Below are 23,065 nucleotides of genomic sequence, written 5' to 3' on the forward strand. Positions count from 1 at the left end.
TGGCTGTCCTGGAACTCACTTTGTAGACCAGGCTGGCCTTGAACTCAGAAATCCGCCTGCCTCTGCCTCCCGAGTGCTGGGATTAAAGGCGTGCGCCATCACGCCCGGCCATCTGGCAGCTTTTGTCAGTGCAAGTCTTGGCCTGGAGCTTACTGTAGTGTTGGGAGGGACTTGCTGGTGCAAGTCCTCCCTCCAGCTTTGCTCTTTACAGAACAGTGCCCTCTGTCCTGGTTCCTGGCTTCCCTGTCAAAGTGGAGCATTGCCTTGTTGAGCTTTGTTTGTTTGATTTATTGATGTGTAGCCCTGGCTGTCCTATATTCTCTGTAGACCGGGCCTCAACCTCACAGAGACCTGCCTGCCTCTGCCTAGGAGTACTGGAATAGGCGTGTCACCAAGCCTGCTCTTGGTTGGTTGGTTGGTTGGCTGGCTGGCTGGTTTGGTTTTGTTTTTTCGAGACAGGGTTTCTCTGTGTGGCCCTTGCCATCCTGACACTCACTGTGTAGACCAGGTTAACCTCAGACTCAGAGATTTGCCTGCCTCTGCCTCTGCCTCCCGTGCTGGGATTAAAGATGTGTTCGACGACTGTCCTGACTGTTGCTGATTTTTTTTAATGTGTAGTATTTTACATTATTTATGTAAAACACAGGGATGTGTGTGTGTGTATGTGTGTGTGTGTATGTGTGTGTGTGTGTGTGTTGTGGGGGGTGCATGCGTGCCAAAGCACACATGTGGACAGCTTAGGGGAGCCTGTTCTTTCCCTTCGGCCATCTGGTTTCTGGGGAAATGAGGTCAGGTTGTAGGGTTTGACTGTGAGCATTCTTAGTTGCTGGCCCTGGCTTGTTGATTTCTACAAAGCAAACAAGTTAGTGAGATTTGGATGACCCTGGCTGATGGCAGGGCCTCTTGGAGACTGGCAAACTGCATTGGCAAACGGCACTGCCTAGGTTTGTGTGACTCACGAGCTAAGAATGGCGTTTACATTTTTATGTGGTTGAGGGGGAAAAAAAATCACAAGAATACTTTGTGACATGAGATTATATGAAATTCAAATTGCTTTACCCATAAATAAAGTTTTATTGGAACATGGCCACGGAAGCTCCAGTGTGGCTATTTCCAAGCCACACCAAGGAGCCTGTCTCCCTGGGCACAGAACAGACCACTGTGGCTTTGCCATCAAACATGGTGTGGGGCTGACACAAAGCAGCCATCCAGGTCTCCATGGACCACTGGCTGGGCATGCTGTGATTAAATAGAGCTCTAATGCCCTCTGCCTGGAGACCACGCAGACCTGTAGCTGGGGGGCTCAGTTCCAGCAGATGCCCACACTTCACAGGCTAGTTGTGCACCCATGGCTGTAGCCTGTGCTCCTGACTGAGAGCTTTGGATCAAGGCTGCCATGACTCTTCAGGTTCAGTTAATTTGCTGGAGCAGCTTGCAGGGGTAAACACTGCCCTGTTTGCTGTGCAGGGGGAAACACTCGCCCTGTTTGCTGCCCCATTACAAAGGATACAAGCACACAGATGAAGAGCTGGAAGGCCCAACCCCTGATCCTGCCTGGTCTTTGGGTGGTTAGTTCTGTGCTTGGCAATGTCGTGTGTGTGTGTGTGTGTGTGTGTGTGTGTGTGTGTGTGAGAGAACCATCTCACGGGTGTCCTGTGATGTGCTGGGTACCAGGGAGCCTCCGGTATAACCATCTATGGGTCTCCTGTGTTAGTCAACTTTTCACTGCTTTCACAATTTGAGACTACCAGTTTACAAGGAAGAGAGTTTATCTTGGCTGGCAATTTCTGAGGTTTCAGTCTGTCAGTTGTGTTGCTGTTGGACCTGTGACATAGCAAAGCATTTAAGTAGAAATGTAAGATGTCACAGAACTGGGCATTTTACAGTGACTTGGAGCATTAAAAGCAGAAAACAGGAAAGGCACACAGGCCCTGCCCCCAACACTGCCAAGCTGGGGACCAAGCCTCTCTGAGCATGAGTCTGTGGAGGCACCCCATATCTTATAATTGCACATGCAAAGAACACTTTATCTCTATGAAGGTCCCAAGGCTTTTAGGAGCCATGTGCCAGGAAGTGAGGATGGAGACCAAGTATGTATTTCCTTTGTCAACAGTATCACAGTAGCTGTTGCTTTTGTGTGTGCTTGACACAGCAGGTCCTAGGAACACAGTGACCTTACTATTGTGAGCCCAGGTGTGTGCTGTGAATATACTTGTAGTGTGAATTAGGGACTTTGTTGCGGTTTTAAGGCAGTGGCAAATAATGCCACCAGTCATTGATTACCTCAGGACTCCATCACTGTGGGAGGAGTACGGTGTATGTTGGCTTTACAGTATCATCAACTTGAAGCAGAATGGTCAGAACAATTAAAAAATTTAGAGGGAGACTCTCATACCAAAGGAGCCTCCTCAGTAAATGAGGATATGTCAGAAGGGACGTTGAAGCAGTGCACTTGGCCGGTGCTGCTCAGCCATTGATTTGAGGCATCAGAAGAGGATGTGAGCCTCTGAGATAGTCTGTAAGCTGGAAGAAGTTGGGAGGTGCGAACAGGAGAGGAGTCTACTAAGATGTGTGATGGGGCTGAAGGGAGCGGGGACTAGACAAATGAAAAAAAAAAAAAATCAAGACCCAGAAAGGCAGCCACACCTCACTGAGTTGGTGCCACAGACAGCATGCTTCTGACTACAGGGCCTTGGTTGGCCATGATTCTGTGAACATTGTCAGAAGCAAGAAGGTGGACAGGGACCGGACGTGGTGGCACACGCCTTTAATCCCAGCACTGGAGGCAGAGGTAGGCGGATTTCTGAGTTCGAGGGCAGCCTGGTCTACAGAGTGAGTTCCAGGACAGCCAGGGCTACACAGAGAAACCCTGTCTCGAAAAACCAAAAAAAAAAAAAAAAGACATGGTGATTGTCCTCGAATACAGCTCAACATGGTGACCTCCCAGTGCTTTTGGATCAGAATGGAAGATTCCCAAAACAAGACAAACCACTTAGAGTCACCATTATTAAAGCAATGAATGGCTTAGATTTGGTTCTTGCTACATGCTTGGTAATGCTGCTGTTAGTTCATTGTGATGTAATCTCGCTCAAGGCCGCACAACATGTTTGCAATGCTTAGACTGTGTTAAGTTCACTCTTACTGGGGAGAAATAAAGTTGGAGGTCTGAGCTGAAATGTTTCCTCCCGGGCAGAAGCTCGTGTCTGAGCCAGGAGTTGGCCTCAGCAGCCCCAGAGAGGTTGGTCTGTACGGTAAGCCCTTGCTATGACTGCCCCCAGGACCGGTCCTTTGCTAGAAATGCTCAGGACACTACAGTGCTGTTAAACCCAGTTACCTGCTTCTTGCCTAGAAGGGTGCGCCGCACTAGCCATGGCCAGCACGTGGTACTGATGACTGGGGACACGCGTGGAAGTGGGCCTTGGAACCAGGACTGTTACTGGAGGGTGGTCACATGTCTGTGAGTGACCACCTTCCTAGTCTCCGTCCCTTCAGGAGTCAGGTCGACACCATGCAGCCTCAGCCTAGACTTGGATCCGTGTTAGTACCAAGGATGACTCGTCATGGGCAGAGTCTGGGAAGGAGTCACTCCCAGGACCGTGCACAGCCTGGTGTGCAAGGAGAGCGCTCGCTCTGGACACCCCCCGGGCAACAGGTCCATGGAAAAGCACACAGCAGGCTCCGCAGCAACTGCGTCTGCTCTGCTCAGATCGGTGTCTGCACACACAGTCCATGCTTGCTATCTCATTGAGGGTTCGAGCAGAGCAGTAACCCTGAGCTGTTGTCACCCCCTAAACCACTTGTTTTCTCACTGATCCATCTGGACAGTTTTTAAAATTTTAATTTCAATAAAACATTTGGAGGTTTTGTTGTGCCTGTGTGTTTTGCTCGGTTCAGGCTTTACCTGCCTGCCTAAATTGTACTTTGTGGGTCAGCAGAGATATTTATGGGTGGCTCTTAGTCAGTCCTGTTTTGATCATGTGTCTGTGTGTGGGTATGTGCATGAGCGCAGGTACCGTGGCGGCCAGTGCGGGTTTGTGCTCTGGGCAGTTGGTTTGTTCAGCAGAGTTGTCGAGTGACCGGCACGGGTGGAGCAATGGCCTCCGTGATGCTCTCCCTCCTCACAGCGCTCCTGTCGTGGCGGGTGGTTTTCTGTAGCTTTTCTCTTTTATTAATGTTTTAGTCACTTTTTAGTTTCTTTGTTTTTTATGTTCTGTGTTCTTGGTTTTCTTCATACTAAAGTGTAATGTGCACTTAGCACTTGTTGGGCAGGTACCTCTGAGGTTTGAAAGAGGCACGTAGTTGGGTCACTGCTGCCACTGAGTGTGTCCTGTGGGTGGTACCACCCCCTTCCCACGCCACTGCCTGTTCCCTGCTCTCGGACGTCTGTGTGCTCGCCCTGAAAGGAGCTAACTCAGTGCTCAGGGTCAGCCTGGGCGCCCTGCTTGTTTGCCTGCTCTTTACTTGGGAGGCCTTTGATTTTATTCCAGTTTTTGGCAAGTATGAATAATTTAGGGTTATTTTGCTATGATTTGTAAACATGAAATTTTATACTGTTGATGCCTTTTTTTTTTTTTTGCTTTTTGAGACAGGGTTTCTCTGTATAGGCCTGGCTGTCCTGGAACTCAGAAATCTGCCTGCCTTTGCCTCCCAAGTGCTGAGATTGAAGGCGTGCGCCACCATGCCTTTTTAAAAAAACTAGTTTTATTAAGAAATTATCCAGATTGCCGGTGGTGATGCACGCCTTTAATCCCAGCACTCGGGAGGCAGAGGCAGGCAGATTTCTGAGTTTGAGGCCAGCCTGGTCTACAGAGTGAGTTCCAGGACAGTCAGGGTTACACAGAGAAACCCTGTCTCGAAAAACAAACAAACAAACAAACAAACAAGAACTTATCCAGATTGATGAAATTTATCAGCTTGTTCCAAGAGGGCCCCACATCTAAGCCCAGAGGTTTCCTCTAATCCTGTGCCTTTTGCTTCTGTGGGCCTTGCTTTTTCTTAGAGACCCTTCAGCCTTTCGAGCACTAGCTGTTGGAGTTGTAAGGATGTGGTTGACCTGTTGGTCATTGGCACAGGCTCAGGAAGCAATATGGTAACAAGCCTGTGCCTGCGAGAGTACCTGAGTGGGAGCCAGGAGCTGCAGTGTCTGACTCTGTCCAGGAGGAACCTTCTAGTCAGCTCAGTTAAGAAGGGGTTCATTGCCAAGGAGTTCCAGCCTGACAGGATGATAATCTGTCATGCTCTCTGCACTGGGACTCCCGGAGCCTTGGGTAGTAGGGTGATCTGAACTGTCCAGACAGTTGCCAGCTTTCAAAAGTGTTCATGTCTATCTGTAGAGCTAGAGAGAAATTTTGAAGCCATATAGCTTCACCAAAATGCTAAAGTTTATACTGACCTGATAGTTCCAGGGGACCTTGTAGGGTCATGGTGGCACCCCTTGGATTTTGCTCCTCTAGGCTCTGAGGCCCTATAACTCTCTGTCCCTAGAGGAGACATCTTGTAATTCTGAGGTGACTGCCTTGTTGGTATGTATGGTTGCCTAGAAGCCATGGCTTGTGTTCTGTGTAGTTGCTGTTTCTGTCTGGCAGAGGCCAGGCATGTCCTCCTGGGCTGCAGTGGTCTGTGGTGGTGTAGGACAGACACACGGTTCATGCAACAGCCACTTAGAAAGGTGCCTAGTAGCTTTGAGCGGGGCCTCGGGGTAGCTTTGTAGTTGGAGTTTATGAGGGAAGCTGCAGTTGGTCCCCACAGACTTCCCAGTAAGGCTTGTGCTCCTACAGGCAGTTGATATTGGATGTTTGCGGGCTGCAGGCTCCTGTCAGGCAGCCCCTCTCTCTTGTCTCTCCCTCACACCCCTCTCTGGGCTCTGTCCATCTACTGCTCTAGTGGACAGGGTCTGCCAAGGCTCTGCTTGAGGCTCCCAATCAATTCTTTTGGTGTTTTTTTTTTTTTTTTTTTTTTAAGATTTCTTTATTTAATGTATGAGTGATCTATCTGCATATACACCTGCATGCCAGAAAAGGGCACCAGATCACATAGTTATGAGCCACCACATGGTTGCTGGGTATTGAACTGAGCCGTCTCTCCAGCCCCTTTGGGGCAGGGGTGGGGTGTCTTAAATGGTGGCAATGACTTTAAGAGACTTGGTGCTGTGTGTTTATGTAGATTTCTCTGTTCGCAGACTATGTCTACTTTGAAAACTCCTCCAGCAACCCATACCTGATCCGCAGGATTGAAGAGCTTAACAAGGTGAGAGCTCAACACAGTGGCACTGCTGCCTGCACCCCCCGCCCCCTGCCCCGTGGAGAGGCTCGATCAGGCCTGCCCTGTTGTGGGTGGTCAGGGTCTTTCTGCCTGGATTTGGATGTCCCTCCAGGAGAGACTGAGAGTGGATCCGCGACCTCTTAGGGGCCATGTCTAAACTTCTTTAAAAAATTGTTTTATGTGTATGGGTGTTTTGTCTGCATCTATATCTGTGTTCCGTGTGGGTGCCTGAGGAGGCCAGAAGAGGGTGTTGGATCCCCTGGAACTGAATGGAGTTACAGATGATTGTGAGTGGGCATGTGGGTGCTGGGAATTGAACCCTAGTTCTCTGGAGATGCTTTTAACTCCATTCTCCATCCCTAGCCTAGGCTTCTGGAGGATTAGCTCAGGGTGGCCTTCAGGTCTTGCCAGTTCTCCCTGCCTCATCTCCCAGCACATACTGGTCTCTCTGAGACAGGTGCCCTCATGGACCTGAGTACACACCCAGGACTCAGGGGATACAGTCACAGTCCAAGGGCGGTCAGTGGCCTGCAGTGCCACTACTTAACCTATAGCCACTCTCCGCCGCCACCGCCGCCGCCTCCTCCTCCTCCTCCTCCTCCTCTTCCTCCTCCTCCCATTTTTATTAGCCTAGGTGGCTTCTTGGCCACAGGACTGCAGTGTACATGGCAGAGTCATCTGCTCTGTGCAGTATAGCCTCGAGGGTACGTGCACTATTTCTGTACTAGGGGCTCTGTTGGCCTCTGACCCTAGTAGCTTCCTCTGCCATGGCTGTGTTTTCTGCAATGCTAGGAGTCCTTGGTACATCTTTACCCTTGGTCTGGGGATGTGACTGTTCCATTACTGGAATCCCAGGGATAACTACTTGCCACCTAGGGTGGAGGCAAAAAGTGTGGGAAAATGGATGTATAGTTTTTTAAAAACTTGGCTCCATTCCATTCTATACTTGGGGAGTGGAGTGGGGTCAGGCCAGCCAAAGACATAGCCTGCCTGTATGCTAGGAACCTTCTTGTTCTTTCTGGATTGTGAGGAGCTCATGGCCGTTTCCCTACTATAAGCCTTAAATGTAGCTGAGCCACTCTTGGCTCTAAAGCTAACACACGATTGGAGACTTTACTAGGGTTCTGGGGCAGGCAGGCAGGCAGGCAGGTAGGCATGGCAGGCATGGCAGGCATGTTCTTGCTCTGCTTCCTCCAGTGCTAGGCAGATGACACGGCAGATTTCCCAGACCTGTGTCCCTGAAAACCTGCTCATTCCTGCCAGACTGGGTGGTCCTGAGGCTTCTGTAGTCTTGAGCGCCACAGACCAGTGAGAGGGGCTGTTTCCTTAGACCTCAGATTGTTGGGACCAAACCGTACAGGTGGGGCAAGGCTGGATGTTCCCCCTCAGGTGGCTCTATTGAGCCTGAATGGTCCTTGCTGGTGGCTCCTAATGAAAGCATAGATGTGGCCCCAGATTCTAGGGGTTAGCCTTACCAGCTCCTTGAGGCTCATGTAGCTCAGGCTATGCCATCTGTGGCCTTATGCTGCAGCTGCAGCATCTGCTACTAGCCTGGGGACAAACAGTGTTTGTGTGCATACGTATGCACCTGGGGAAGTCAGAGCATGCTGGGAGTTTCTGGAGGCCTGTCATGACATATAGGTGGGTGCTAGTGTTTACTCTGATGTACTTCACTGGCACCAGAGCCCTGACAGGGACCCCATGGGTGACCCTCATCACAGTTGGCAGTAGGCAGAGCAGTAGGTTGAGTGGCTGGAGCTCTCAGTTTGAGCCTAGGCTCTTCGTTCACACATTTCAGTTGCAGAAACTTGGACATGATCAAACAGGCTTATAGAGGAGTATCCCAGCTGCAGTGAGTGGCCAGGTCTGTGCCTGTGTCCCCTGCACCCCGCAGTGAGCAGCTGCAGTGAGTGACCAGGTCTGTGCCTGTGTCCCCTGCACCCTGCAGTGAGCGGCCAGGTTTGTGTGCCCTTTTGTGGCCTCGAACTCAGAAATCCGCCTGCCTCTGCCTCCCAAGTGCTGGGATTAAAGGCATGCGCCCATGCCCGGCTAACTCCATCCTTTTGATTGACAATCTAGCATAAGCCTTGCCCACCTCACAGCCAAGTGCAGAGGACATCATAATGGAGATTGTGAGTCAGGCTGGCAGGCCCAGTTGTAGACCAGCCTTGCTGTCTCTCAGGGTCAGACCTCTGTTGCAGGGTGGGGCTCCTGTCTGGGCTTCTGTTTTGACCTTGGCCTTGGACCTCTATAGTGGCTTGCCTTGACTCTCTAGTCTGTGTGAGGGACCTGACTCTAGGTTTCACTCTCAATGTGAGATTAACAAAGCTGTAACACTTGCCTGATATCCCTGGATGCCAGTCACAGCCAGCACGGTCGACACGCATGAAATTGTCTCAAGACCCTGCCACAGAACAGACAAGTATCTTCCGTGATGAGAAAGAAACTCCTGGATTCCAGCACAATGGTTACAGCCATTTTCAAGCTAGTGCTGACAGCAGAACACAGACCCTCACCCCTAGAATTTAGGAAAGGAACGCCAAAGCTGTATATGCAGGCACAGGGTAGGACTCCAGTGCCCACCCAGGTTATGTGGGAGGAGGAAGTACGATGTCCACCACGGCAGTTGACCAAACTCAGAACAGCTTGGAACTTGACTGGCCAGAGCCCTACCTACCCTAGGCTAGAAGAGTAGGATGTGTTCCCTACCCCACGCCCAGTGACTGATGATGCTGAGACAACACCCTGGACTCAGCTTTTCAGCCTTCTGACGCCCACTGTGGGCGACAGGATGAGATGTTAGAGAAGGCAGGTTGATGCAGATGTGAGTATGGAGGGAAGGGGCCTCCAGAGGAGGAGACAGTACTGAGCATGTGCCGTGCCAGAGCTCAGAGAGAGGCTCTCACAAGTGAAAGAGAGGCTGGGGGGACAGCTGAATAGCCTTTCTAGGAAGTGGGACAGGAGTGCAGAGACCAGGACACAAGTCAGAAAGCCGGAGGTAGTCCTGAAGCCCAACGCCCACTTAAGACCAGACCTGCCAACTGGTAGGCACGACTGACCATTGTCATTCAGAGAGAAAGAGGGGTGGTGAGCAGTAGTGTCCCTGTAGAATCACTTGCAAGGCTGCCCTCTGGGCACACCTGTAGGGGCTTACCTTGATTATGTTAAAGTGAGAAGACCCGCCCACTGCTGGCGCCCCCATTCCCTTGCTGGGATCCTGAACTGTGTAAATGGAGAAAGGAGAGCTGAGCTGTAGCTCGAGCTCCACTCTGCTTCCTGACCGTGTGACTAGCTGTTTTAAGCTTCTAGTACTGTGGGACTTCCCTGCCACTGCAGACTGTAACATGGAACTACGAGCCAGACTAAGTCCTTTTCTCCCTTAGGTTACTTCTGTCAACTAACTTAGCCACAGCAACAGGAAGAGAAATAAAGACAAGAGTATAAATGTGGAAGAACATTGAAATACTGTGTTGAGGAAACGTACTGGGCTGTGTGCAGTGAGTTCTAGCCACAGTTCTGTTAGAGCCTGCCTGGGGAAGGCTGCACCCAAGGGGCTTTTTTTTCACGACTTACTGTGAATGAGTACTGACGCTTCAGACGGTATGACGCTTCACCATAGTGACACCTCACAGACACAGGGGCCACCCAGGGAGGTCCCAGCAGCCGTAGAAGGATGGTCTGAGCACAGGAAGGATAGCGTCTCTGTTGGATGAGGCTCTGGGTGTCCACAGACTGTGCCAGTGTGTGAGTGAGTGAACAGAATAGGGTAGATAGAAAGGACGACAAGACACCTCGTGTAGGACTTAATTTATGCGTCCCCCACTCAAGGTGGGAAAGCCAGTCAGGGTTATAACCTTACATAATTGCAACATTATTATTTTATTATTATTAGTTTTTAGACAGGGTTTCATGGTGTAGTCCTGAATTGCTGGAATTCACTATATAGACCAGGATGGTCTTATACACAGAGATCTGTCTGCTCCTGCCTCTCAAATCTCACTGGGATTATAGGTATGCCTTGCGTTATTTATCATTAATGTGAATCCTGACAAGTTGTTTAATATTCTCTGCTAGTGCCAGCATGCAGTTTGTCACAGGAGTTCAGGTTGAGACACACAGTTGAGGTCTCAACTTGGTAGTTCCTGTTGGTGCTGTGGGTCTCCACTGCTGGCTGCCCTGTGGAGGGGAGGGGAGTGTTGGACCCTGGGGTAGAAGGGAAGGAGAGAAGTTGCAGTCTGTGTCAGGGCTGTCCTTAGGATTTCTGGTAAAGCAAGCAGGGCCTCTACTGCTTTAGGGCCACTGTCTTGGTGGGGCCCTGGCAGGCAATGTAGAACCTTGTGGGCGAAGGTTACTGGGTGGTGGTCTGGTGTGTATTCCCTTTGGCTCACACTTACTGGCTTTGAATGTGGCAGGTATGGGGCTCACTCCTTGGGGCCCTACACCTAGGCTCTGGCATTGGAGATCTGTCATTTTCTTTTAAATGTTCCTGGGGTCCTGGTTGGGGGTGCAGGTCCTATCTCGAAGCCCCTCTTGGGAGCTTGCATTGATGAGATAACTCTCTTGCTGTTACAGACAGCCAACGGGAATGTGGAGGCCAAAGTGGTGTGTTTCTACAGAAGGCGGGACATTTCCAGCAGCCTCATCGCGCTGGCGGACAAGCATGCAAGTGAGTCTCAGCCTTTCTCCTGGGATGATAATGCCTGTCCCCTTGAGTGCCTGCTCTCGAGTCCTGGCTTCACAGGCCATTCTATTCTGCTGGCTTGCTTTCCCTGTGTGTAGCTGACTCTGCTGATGAACCTTCATAGCTATGTGCGGTTCCCTCTCGGGTCTTGTTTACCCATGGGCTAGCGTGCAACATCCCTGTTCGTGCTACTTGCCAGTGTCTATGCTCATAGTTACGGTGAGCCCGGGAAGCTGGTGTACCTGGCTCTTGGCTTGAGACCATTGGGCAGAGGGTAAGGAAGGTGCTGGCTCAGAGAAGAGGCTGTGGTCACTGCCTGACCCTCGAGACAGATGGTTTTCATGTTACTGGAGATGTCTGCTGGGCCCTCAGTGTTTTCAGAAATAAAGACCTTTCTCCTTACTCGGGTAACGCAAGCCCGAGCCTGATAAGCGTGGTCCAAGGGCACTTTGCCTACTGGACACTTGCCTGGTGCTCCTGCTTAGGGTCTGATCGCTCACGGACACAGACCCCCTTAGACCTGCGGTGTTTTGTATGCCTGGGTACCTGGTACCTGGAGCAGGGCTTTGTGAATGAGGGACAACTGCTGAGCCCTGCCTGCTCGGCCTGGGGGACGTTCCCTGTGCCATGGGCATCTGCTCACCTGGGGTTCTCCTGAGCCTGAGAACTGTGAGGCTGTGGTCACTGTGGGTGCTGTCTCAGCAGGTGAGGAGCAGAGTAACTTTCCATCAAGAATTCAGTGAGAGCCGTCTCTGACACTTTGTAGCTTGGTGAAGGGCTCAAGATCCAGTCAAATAGCATACACGCACACACACACACATGAGCGCACGCACACATGAGCGCACGCACACAAGCAGACACGCGCATGCTGATTGTCCTCATTCCTAACGGGTGGGGGTAGGGTTGTAGAAGCCAGCATCTCTTTGTGGTGGCAGCCGGTCAAATGGGGACTCTAGAAACCTACCCTAAGCAGGAGTGCTTGAGAGGCAGGTGTCCAGAACTGGCTGTCCTCCTCAGCTCTGGGACTGGGTTAGGGAGGGGTGAGAAGGATCAGAGCCGACTTTAGAGCAGGGCTGACATTTGGTGAAGTCCCTGTCATCCTATAGGCAGCCCCGGGGGACTCGCACTAACACAGCATTTCGAGCCTTTCATTTCATTTCTAAAATGAAAATGCAGCTCCTAGCTTAGACCAGGTCCCGTGTTTAGGACTGCTTTTGGATACAAAGTTGGGCTCCTTGACCTCTGACCTCAAAGCTCATACTCTGGCCTCTAGTTGCATGTGCTCGATGCTCCTGCCCCGTGAATGTTTGACATAATGACCTAATTGTAGCCCTATAGGTGTGGGCCCCAAGTCTCTAGTAATGCTGGGGCCATCTTGTGTCCACTACAGTGGAGGGGGGAGTCTGCTGGAAGGGCAGTGGTCTGCTCTAAGAGCCCGTGCATGGTTCTTAAACCTTCTTGCTGCTGTTTGGATGCCCTGGAGGTGCTGCTGTGTCTGTGGAGGACTCAGGCAATCCCGGGTAGTTACCTCAGAGTGGACCCTCCCAGACCAGGGCCTTACACTGTGCTCCTAGGAAAACTGCTCAGGGCTTCTCTGGCCAGGCCTCCTGAGAGCCTCATTAAGCCAATAAGGCAGGCAGTCAAGGGTGGCAAGGTTTGCAGGCTGACTCCTCTTGGCCTACCTTATGATTAGTGAGTGCCCCATTTCCTGATGCTGCCTCATGGTTACATACAGCTTCTTATATCCAAGGCACACACAGCTGACTGCACAGTAGGGGTCCATGACATGGAAGCTAGAGACTCTGAGAGGGCCCTGCCTTTTGGTTCCCAGTTGGTGACTTGCCAGGGTGTCCAACCGAAGCCCTGCTCTCAGATGGGACGTCTGACACTGTAGCCTGCGGTGCATGTAGATCAGGGGCCCCTTCACAGAGTGAACTGTGGCCTGGCCTCTACTCAGTACCTCCAGAGCAAGGGTAGAGCTTAGCAGAGTGTGACTAAAGGTGGCCTGAGATGGGCTCTGGGTTGGGAGTGGAGGTTGGGGCTGTCCCATCTGCCTTCAGGATTGGCCGTTTGAAAGGTCTGTAGGGAGAGCTGGAGCTAGGGGCTGTGCATATAGCAATGATACGGTCTGGTCCTGCTGCAGGCCTAGAAGAGGGTATCCTGGGACCACTCAATGCCTGTGTCAGGGTTGGTGGGGGAACTGCACCTGGGGATCTGACATTGATACAGTCCACAGGTCCATTTATCAGTGGGGTCATAGCTAAGTCCCCTAGATGTGTACTACAGAGTGGACATACCCAAAAGCTGACCTCTGTGAGTGGTTGTTGGCTGGGCCTCTTGTAATTATGATCTTAGGCTCTAGATGATGTATGTGCATCAGCTCCTGGCTGCTGGGCAGGAGCTGTTCTGGACAGACCTGCCTGCCTCCTGTTTAGGAGGAAAATGGCTTAGTAGAGATGCCCCAGGCTTCTGGAACCCAGTAATCCTGAAAACAAACCCACATCCCTGCCTCCATTAAGATGCCCGAGGCTAGAGATATCCCTTCCCAAAGTACCAGAATACCCTGCAGTCAACACAAGGGGGCAGCAGAGAGCAGCTATATCTGTCAGGCTTATTGGAGCTGTGGGTGTCACCAGGGCTATCACCCTGCTAGGCCTTCATAGTGCACACTATTCCATACTCCACAATTTGGGGATCTAGATGAGGCTAAAGGAGTATTTTGTTGGCTCGGGGTAGTGGGCAGTGACCATAGTGCTGAGGGGCTATTGGGCAGTGACCCTGCACGTCTCCCAGGAGTCAGCATCCTCCCTGCTGGCCTGCTGCTGTTCTCTTGCCCATGTCTGGAGGCCTGGACTCCTGTACTAGACTTTTAGGGAGGAGCTAGCTCATGGTTGCTGCAGTGTGTGTGAGCAGTCTGGCAGGGGCAGACAGAAGCTACACACAGGGGTCTCAGGTAGTACTTGGAAGAGGGATGGGTTGCAGGTGGGTGGGCAGCCTGAATACTGGAGCAGTTAGGGACATAGGTAGTCTTTGGCTGGGTGGTATTTGTCCTCCACTGGGAGGCCTGTGGCCTCCATGTCTCCTCGGTCCGGGCCCTGGGCAGGGAACAAGCGCTAGCACTGGCCCTAACCTGCTATCTGGGCGCTGTCTGTCTGTTATGTAGCCCTGTCAGTCTGCTATAGAGCCGGACCGGGGGCGGACACCGGCGAGGAAGGTAAGAGCCGACCTCTGCAAGGAGGGCGTCCTCGCGTCTGTGTCCCTGGGCTGGGGCGGGCGATGCACCCAGGATGCATCCTGGATGGGCTGCCTGCATGCCCATCCCTGTGTCCCCTGCCTGCCGGTCGGCTGAGGGCTGAAACTCCCTGTTTAGCCTGTAGCCAGGCCTTGGTTATGGCTCAGGCTTCAAGAGGTGGTCCTGCTGGTGCAGATCTGCTGTGTTTTGTGTGGACCCTCTGGCCTCAGGCTGGCGGATGATCCCTTCTGTCCTGAACACGTAGTGTACCCATGTTTTCCTGCCTCTCTGCCTGCTGCTTCTGAGGCAGTCTGAGCACTGTCTTCATCTTCCCATCCTGATGTTGAGCCCTACAATGCAGGGTTCCAGGGCACCTGTGGGGGCCTGCCCAGAGCTCCTGGGCCACCTTGGAATGGGCAGGAGATGTGCTAGGCAGGGAAGTGACCCTGCTGGGCTTGGTGCCCCGCACGAGGGAGAGCTAACTTGGGAGCTGGGGCTGCCAGGTGCCATCTTCAGAGATGACTGACAGGGCCTCTTTGTCCTCTAGGGGAAGTGGAGGAGGAGGTAGAAAACCCAGAGATGGTGGACCTGCCTGAGAAACTTAAGCATCAGCTGCGGCATCGAGAACTGTTCCTGTCTCGGCAGTTGGAGTCTCTGCCTGCCACCCACATCAGGTAGTTCTCGCAGCCCCACCTGGCGCCTGACTGCCTGCTCCTCCTCCACCTACCCACTCTCTCTTCCAGGGGCAAGTGCAGTGTTACCCTGCTCAATGAGACGGAGTCACTCAAGTCCTACCTGGAGCGTGAGGTAAGAGCTTCCCTCCCGTCTTCTGGCCTGGACATGACGTCTACCCTTTTCCTTACACTGCATCTTCTTCCTTACCCACTGTACCCTGTCACCAAGGCATTCTTTCAAGGTGACAGGTCCCCGCTCTGGGGAGTAAAATGATTAGAGCTGGTGAGCACTTTTGCCTCACTAACAGGACTCCAGGAACAAGAATTACCTTGTCCCCTACCTGGGTGCTTGTGGGTCTCACATGGGAAACAGAAACTTACCCAGGCCATCTCTGTCCTCAGTCTAAAGTGACCTCTGTGGCTACAGACCTTGGTCGGCACTGCTGCAGTTGGGGCAGGTAGTTCTTATGTAGGGTAACTTTGGACATAGTTAGGTGTTACGTATTAGATGTCACCCCCAAGAAACTAGTGCCTCAGAGGAAGCAAGGTCCCTTAAGATGTTGTAGGATACCACTGCTGGGAAGGTCAGGCTTCTGAGGCCAGATGGCTAGCTGGCGTGTCAGTCTCCTGGAGGATGTGAGGATGTGAGGATGTGGCAGTTGAAAGGAATGCTAAGTCAAGTAAGAAGCATGCATGCACTGTCTGTCTGTCTCTCACACACACACACTGAGGTTCTGTGTACAGGTAGCTCGGGTTGGCCTAGCCAGGCCTCACTCACTGCGTGGCCAGGATGGAGGAATCCGTCCTACGCTCAGCTTACACCCCTTACACGGGGATCTTGTCCAGATGCAGAGCTCACTGAGAAGCCACGGTGGGGACCCAGCCCATGTTCTCGGCTTAGCCCCACTGCGGCCATGCAGAGCCCGGGAAGAGCTGGGTGTGGTGGTTCAGCTATGCCCATGAGCCCCTTCAGGGCTGGGAATCTGAGCCGCCGTGAGATGTGCACCTCAGCTCTCCAGGCAGGGACCCACTGAGAGAGAAGACCATCCACGTCTCAGACCGTAGCCAGGAGAAGGGAGGCCTAGCATGACCATGCTCCCCAGACTCTCCTCCGCAGTGACAGGCCTGAGTTAGCACCACTGTCCACTGAGTGGACCGGACCCCTAGAGAGGCAGCAGTCGTTGGCTAACACCTCCATGCAGTGGCCAAGAGGTGTTACTGGTGTTCAGAGTGGTAGCGGGAAGAATGGAAGCTGGAAAAGGGGGAGTTGTAAGTCGTGGGGTGGAATGTGAAGGTGAGGGGCCAGCTGCCAAAGAGCTGTGGATGAGCCGGGCAATAGGCCCAGGAACAGGGGCCACCGAGGGCCCAGGTGGTGACGGGAGGGAGGAGGGTGACCTTGGGCCCAGAAGACCACTACTCAGAACTAATGCCATGCTGATTGTATGGAGCGAGGCTGGGCTTAAATCCTGACACAGGAAAGATTAAGAAAGGCTGTGTCGTATGAGTGTCAGCCTGCTGGCCAGGCACAGAGCATCAGAATCAGCCATGAGGATGCAGCCTGGTATGGTCTGTAGCGCTGTGCTTGGTGCCTCTTCATGTGCTTGCCTGCCTTCAGCATGGAGAATTTACTCCTAGATACCGTTTTGTTTTTTTTGTTTGTTTGTTTGTTTTTTTTTGCGCTCATAAGTTGATTTCCCCGCTCCTTTCCCCAACCCCCAGGGGTAGTGGTGATGTTTGAGACAGGTTCTCATGTAGTCCTGGCTGTCTTGGAAGGCACTCTGTAGACCAGGCTGGCCTCACAGAACTCTGCTTGTTTCTGATTCTCAACTGCTGAGGTTAAGGGAGTGTGCCACTGTGCCTGGCCTTCATTAGCTGAGTTTCAAAAGGTTGCAGTGACAGAAAGACAGTGGCTTTTGTGAGGGGGCTGTACACAGCAGCCTTGAGAGCCCCTTAACAGGCAAGTACCCTCTAGCAGTTTGATGAGGGCTCACCCAGTCCTTACTTCACTTCTGTTGCTGCAGGGGCTTCTGCCCTGGGTCCTGGACAGGCAGGGCCACATCCCTCACCCTCAGAACTGGACTGCTTGTCGGATGCAGCTAGAAGAGAAGACTTGTCTGACACCTCTGTCTTGTATGTGCTATTTTTCAGGATTTCTTCTTCTACTCTCTAGTCTACGACCCACAGCAGAAGACCCTCCTGGCTGATAAAGGGGAAATTCGTGTAGGAAACCGGTACCAGGCTGACATCACTGACTTGCTGAAAGAAGGTGAGGTTCAGGCTGGGCCAGCAGCATGGAGGAGGCTGGAGGTAGTACTTGTAGCTTTTACGTAGGCTTCAGCTCCTCCGAGCCTCCGTCCTAGTGGACACTGGCATCCAGCCGCAAGGCTCAAACCCTAGAGCCGCCTGTTGAGCCCTGTGGCTCCTTGACCTCAGATTTCCCTTTGGCAGCTCATTATGAGTTTGATTTTATACTGTTTCTGCTAGGAAAGTATTCTGCCACGTGCCACATTCCCACCCTTGTTCCTTACTTATTTTATTCTTTTGCCTGCATGTATGTCAGGGCACCACTGTATGCAGTGTCTATGGAAGTCAGAAGGCATTAGTGTTAGAGAAGGTTGTAAGCCTCCCTGAGGGGCTAGGAGGTGAGTGAACCCAGGTTTCCTGGGAAAGCAGTCAGTGCTGTTATAACCACTGAGCCATTTCCCCAGCTCCATCCCATGGTTTTTGAGACAGGATCTCATTTATTTATATAACTCAAACTGACTTTGAACTTGCCTTCCTCTTTGGCAAGCCATCATACCTGGCTCATAATTCTACATTCATGGTGTGTGTTTGTGTGGTGTGTGTGTGTGTGTGTGTGTGTGTGTGTGTGTGTATAGAGTCTGGTTTTTCATTCCCCAATGTGAGACTCAGGAATCCAATTTGTCCTTCAAGTCCTTAGTGTACTTTGGAGGTCAGAGGACAATTTGTAGAGTCGGTTGTGTCCTCGCACGTGGGTTCTGGAGACTGAACTCAGGTTGTCAGGCTTAGCAGCAAGCACCTTAGCATACTGAGTCATCTCACCAGCCCCTCCCCGTTAGGGGGGTTAAAATGTCATTCATTCATTCATTCATTCATTCATTCATATATGTAGGGGTTTAGTCAGGAATGCCCTACAAGAATTGAGTCTATCCTAGGTGGCAGCAGAGATCAAACTCAGGTTGTCAGGTCTGGTGGGAAGTGCAGAGCAGATTGACATGAGCTGGCTCAGACCTGGCATCCAAGGCTTGCAGGCCCCTTCCACATCTCCCCTCAGCATCCCTGGCAAAATGTTCTGATGGGCTCGAGATGCTTTGTCTCCTAAGAAAGCACTCAGGCTCTGACCCAGTCAGGCTCCGAGTTCCTGGAACTGTTGGCTTAGCTGGGACCGGAGGCTCAGAGAGCACCACTTCCGTGCACCATGTCTCTGAGGCAATTGCTGTTTGGTTGTTTTGGGGGCCTCAGCTACAGCTTGTCATATGCTAGGACAGTGTGCTGCCTTCAGGGTGGCTGGCCCGACGCAGCACTTGTTTCCTGCGTTTTCCATGCCCTTCCCTTTGCCTTGTGGTTTCTGTTTGATTTTCTGGTGTTTGTTGGACCTCAGAATGAGGTGCTAAGCCCACGTGGGTGGCAGCTGGGTGGGGCCTGGCTGTCGGAGTAGGCGCTTCCCTCTGAGCTGTGTATGGGAGGCTGGTCTTTTCTGACTTGTGTTCGTGCTTGAGCCTCGTTACCCTGTCTCTAACACCTGGGCCTCCAGATGCCCATGCACAACCTCATAGCCAGAGCCAGCCAGCTGCTGCCTGTTGAACTTCTTCCCCAAATAGCCCCAGCCTTCAAGCTCTATAGACAGGCCTGAACTGTGTCCAGCCTCCTAACTCTGAAGCCACGGTATCCGCTTTCTCAGCCTGGCTAAAGGGAAGTGTCAGAGGGAAGTATCAGAGGCCAGCCAAGGCTGTCACAGTCACATGAACTTACACAGGGACCAGAGAGGTGGGAGAGGTCTCAAAGGTCAGAGGACCTTGCTTTCAGCCTCTGTTTCTCAGAATCAAGCTGCTGCAGGTGTCCCAGGCATGTGTGGGCTCATTGGCTTAGTGCTAGGAGAACCCCCAAGAAAGCTATGCTTTGTCTGTGGGGCCTGCCTTGAAAAAAAGCAGGGCCTCAGGGGAGTCTCCAGCTACCACAGTGTCCTCTTCCTTCCTAGTCTCTGCAGCCTTTTGACACAAAGGTCAGCGGCTTCCCCATGGTATCTGTCTTAAAAATTAAGCTTTTAGCCAGGCAGTTGTGGCGCATGCCTTTAATCAATCCCAGCACTTGGGAGGCAGAGGCAGGCAGATTTATGAGTTCGAGGCCAGCCTGGTTTACAGAGTGAGTTCCAGGACAGCCAGGGCTACACAGAAAAAAAAAAAAAAAAGATTAAGCTTTTAGAATGTGTGTGTGTGTGTATATATATACACACCTCCTGTCTGGACAAGACCAGAAGTGTTGCATCTCTTAGAGCTGGAGATACTAATGTTTGTGAGCTCTGGTAGACAGGAGTACTGGAAATTGGAACTTAAGACCTTCGGAAGAGCAATGTATGCTCTTGACGGCTGAGCCACGTCTCCACCCTGTGTGTGTGTTTTGAATGATATGACATGGAATGCTTGCCTTCATTCACTGTATTGGAAATTTCAAAGTGAGTGATGCTGGTTGGGTTGCACAGGCATTCTTTGCTCTCTGTTCCAGGCAGTTGCAGATCATTTGCTATGAACAGCAACTTGGTTTTGGGACCTTAGAATGTCAAGGGTTGTACCCTGTGACACACACACACACACACCCGATTAAGCACAGTTCACATCAAGACTGAAACCCACTCACAACATTGGGGGTAATGCCACTGTCCTGGGCCTGCATAGGCTGGAGTTTATAGACTCCAGCTGTAGCCCAAGAGCACTGGAGAACCTGATGGTTCCATTGCTCCCATGGCTCCTGCCGGGTCCTGTGCAGGGGTGGGACCCTCATCCTCTGTGACTAGCTGGTCATAAGACCTCCCTTGCCTTGCTCTGTCCTGTATTTAGGACCCATAGATAGTAACTCTTCCTGGAGACAGACGTCCAGTCCTTCTGTTGCTCAGTGTCCTGACTAGGAGCCCAGTAGTCGTCAGGAACTCACGTGGAGGCTGTTCATGGCCACATGGAGCATTGATGCCAAGGGCCAAAGGGGATTGATGGGATCTGATGCAAACTGGAAGCTTGATACCTTCACTCAATTATGAATGTAGCCCTTGGCTGGAGACTCAGACAATGGACGACTATGGGATATCTCCTGGGGCATTTCCCTAGAGTCAGGCCTGGCCTGGCTCGGCTTGTGACAAAATTCTCCTTGGAACTCTTGGTCCTGCTGTATGTCTTTTATGAGTATACAGTTATTTCATCAGGAATTGTTCCCTAACTCCGAGAATAATAGAAATCCAAGAGCAGAGTACCTGACCCCTACCCAACCCCTCAGGTCACTCCAACCCCAAGGGGTGTGTGTATGTGCCAGCCTCCTCTCCAAGCCAGCATCTCGTATCACCTGGGGAGAAGTGGCGCCCTGGGACCCTGGGCAGACTTGGTTACGCTGGACTGTTCTCCACAGCCTTTGCTGTTCAACCTGAGCCACATTTGTTCCCTGTAGGTGAGGAGGACGGCCGCGATCAGTCAAAACTGGAGACTAAGGTGTGGGAAGCCCACAATCCGCTTGTGGATAAGCAGATTGACCAGTTTCTGGTGGTGGCCCGGTAAGTTCAGTAAGCAGAGGCCAGCAGGATGTTGCCTGGAGCAGTGTGGTGGGTCTTGGAGACATGGAGCCTTAATTTGTACATCCAACATGGGGGTCCATGGTCTTATCCCTGTTTCTTGCTCAGACCTCTTCCTGAGTATGAATGTAGCCTTCTAAGGCTGCAGATGTCCCTGGAGTCCTGTGACAAGTGCTCCTGGGCATCTTCTCACTGTGTGCCCTAAGGGCTGTCTCCACCACGGGCAGGGCTTCTTCCAGGGCTAGGCTAGGACCTAGCTAAAGAGCTCCTGGCTGGCTGAGTGGGAGGCTAGCGGCTGCTTGAAAGAAGAAGATAGGGCCCCACAATCAGTGCTGAGCCCCCAGAGCAGTTGTGGCTCAGCAAATCCCAGCATGGCCTAGGAGGGGCCTGTCTACATTTGCTACAGACAGTGAGGCTTAGTGTCCCAGGTCCGAGGCAGCTCCCGATGCAGTGACCTCCAGCAGACACACATGGATAGACAAAGAATTCTCTCAACCAGCATTGAGTCATGTTTTGTATGTTGCTTGTCCTCTGATTCTTTCACACCTGGGGACTCATGTCACCACGTGCATCTACAGCTAGCTGAGCCCCAGAGACCCTTTGGTGGGTGTAGCACCTGGGTCCTGGCCATCACTGACTGGCCTGGTGGAGCCTGTCCCTCCAGGTCAACTCTGGTGGTCAGTGGGGTCTCCTTCTCCCCAGCTCTGTGGGTACCTTTGCACGGGCCCTGGATTGCAGCAGCTCCGTGCGGCAGCCTAGCCTGCACATGAGTGCCGCAGCGGCCTCCCGAGACATCACCCTGGTGAGTGGGCCACTTGCCACCTCTCCTGCTTTCTTCTGGGGTCCAGCACCCACCTAGACACAGGGGTCCTAGCAAGGTAACTAAGGACTCAGGACTCCAGCCTTTCCTGGTGTACCTTAGATTTATCTAACATGCTAAGGGAGTTAGGGAGGGTTCCCCCTCCCCCGGGAGGGGCTTGGCAGCTACTAGATTGTCACCTTGAGACCTGAAGGGGTGGGGGTGGTGGTGGTGGGGTCACATCTTGGGTGCAGGAAGACACTCCTTAGAGCCTGGGGATAGCCTGGTCCCAGGGGAACCCTGCTGTCTTGCAGTTCCATGCTATGGACACGCTGCACAAGAACATCTACGACATCTCCAAGGCCATCTCGGCCCTCGTGCCCCAGGGTGGGCCAGTGCTCTGCCGGGATGAGATGGAGGAGTGGTCGGCATCAGAAGCCAACCTTTTTGAGGAAGCTCTGGAAAAATATGGGAAAGATTTCACCGACATTCAACAAGATTTTGTAAGTGCTTAAGCAGGTTGGGGGAGTGGCTATCAGGCTCTCTATGGCCAGGCTCTGCCCTCTCAGTCCAGGGATGATATGGCTAGCAGTGAACGTGAACGTTGGGCAGGCACAGCAGTTCACTGGAGCTAGGATACTGCTGTGGAGGAGGTTCCCTTGGAAGCATCCTCAAGACTTAACAGCTGCCCAAACTTGTTTTTGTTCTGTTTTTGTTCTGAAGCTGAACCTCACTCCTGTGTGCAGTTCTAGCAAGTCTTCAGGGTGTTTAGTGTGGGAGAGCTGAGTTCTCAGAGGTCCCCCCACTCATACCCCACACCCCAAAAAAACTTCCCAAAAGACTGAATAGTGTTAAACTTGACTAAAAGCCTACAGGCACTCTGGAGTGCATATCTGTATGAGGTGAGGTAGCTGGGCCACCTTCATAACAGCCTTGAGAAGGTGGGGTTTCTGGGATCCAGGATGTAGTAAGCGGACTATATGGACACTAAATGGACTCCAATGGATACTGGAGCGCTATGAAAATAGCAAGACTGACTGAGCATGGTGAAACATGCCTGTAATCCTAGCACTGAGAAGGCTGAGGCAGGAGGATCCAGCCTGGGAAACTGCTACAAACAAACAAGTCAGCTCATTAGCAAACCAGAACCAGGGTGGCAGAGCTGGGAGCATACAGAGTGCTGATGTAGGCTGGAGGCCTGAAGGGGTGGGCCTGGGGGACTCGGGTGCTGGTCACTCACTGGGCCACAGCACCCACAGTCTCTGCTCAACGGCCTGGCATGTAACCGGATTTAAAAAATTGCAACTAAATGACGTGAGCAGAGCCTCTTAGATGAAAAGTAGCACTTGGAAGACTTGGGTAGGAAGACAGCGATGAGAACTGAGCGGGCGGCCCTGGAGAGTCTCTCTGTGCTTCTAGACACGTTTCAGCAGGTAAACTGAGTCTGTCAGACTCTGGGCTGACTGGGCGAGAGGATCGAGTGAACCAGGCACAGAAACAGGGCTCTACACAACACAGGCAGACTCACCTCTCTCATGCCACTCTATGAGTCTGCTCACAGGAAATTGTTTGTAGATAAAGCTCAAAGATCTAAAGAGACAATGTTTGCAGGTGACATTTAACC

General features: G+C 52.1%; 1 protein-coding gene across 9 annotated transcripts in view; it reads left to right on the forward strand.

Moving 5' to 3' along the window:
• Mta1 (metastasis associated 1) overlaps positions 1-23,065 on the forward strand; it is a 38,402-nt gene that overhangs the window by 7,728 nt on the left and 7,609 nt on the right. For 5 of the 9 annotated variants that reach the window (XM_021178716.2, XM_029484473.1, XM_021178717.1 and 2 more), the window contains exons 2-10: positions 6,179-6,246; positions 10,834-10,927; positions 14,106-14,156; positions 14,722-14,848; positions 14,918-14,981; positions 16,997-17,114; positions 20,522-20,624; positions 21,345-21,444; positions 21,756-21,944. In XM_021178716.2, coding sequence (XP_021034375.1) covers positions 6,179-6,246; positions 10,834-10,927; positions 14,106-14,156; positions 14,722-14,848; positions 14,918-14,981; positions 16,997-17,114; positions 20,522-20,624; positions 21,345-21,444; positions 21,756-21,944 — 914 coding nt within the window. The remainder of the gene's footprint in view (positions 1-6,178; positions 6,247-10,833; positions 10,928-14,105; positions 14,157-14,721; positions 14,849-14,917; positions 14,982-16,996; positions 17,115-20,521; positions 20,625-21,344; positions 21,445-21,755; positions 21,945-23,065) is intronic. The other 4 variants (XM_029484476.1, XM_021178718.1, XM_021178719.2 and 1 more) reach the window with 1 other exon arrangement.

The sequence above is a fragment of the Mus caroli genome, chromosome 12 (assembly GCF_900094665.2).
Source record: "Mus caroli chromosome 12, CAROLI_EIJ_v1.1, whole genome shotgun sequence".
Classification (NCBI taxonomy): domain Eukaryota; kingdom Metazoa; phylum Chordata; class Mammalia; order Rodentia; family Muridae; genus Mus; species Mus caroli.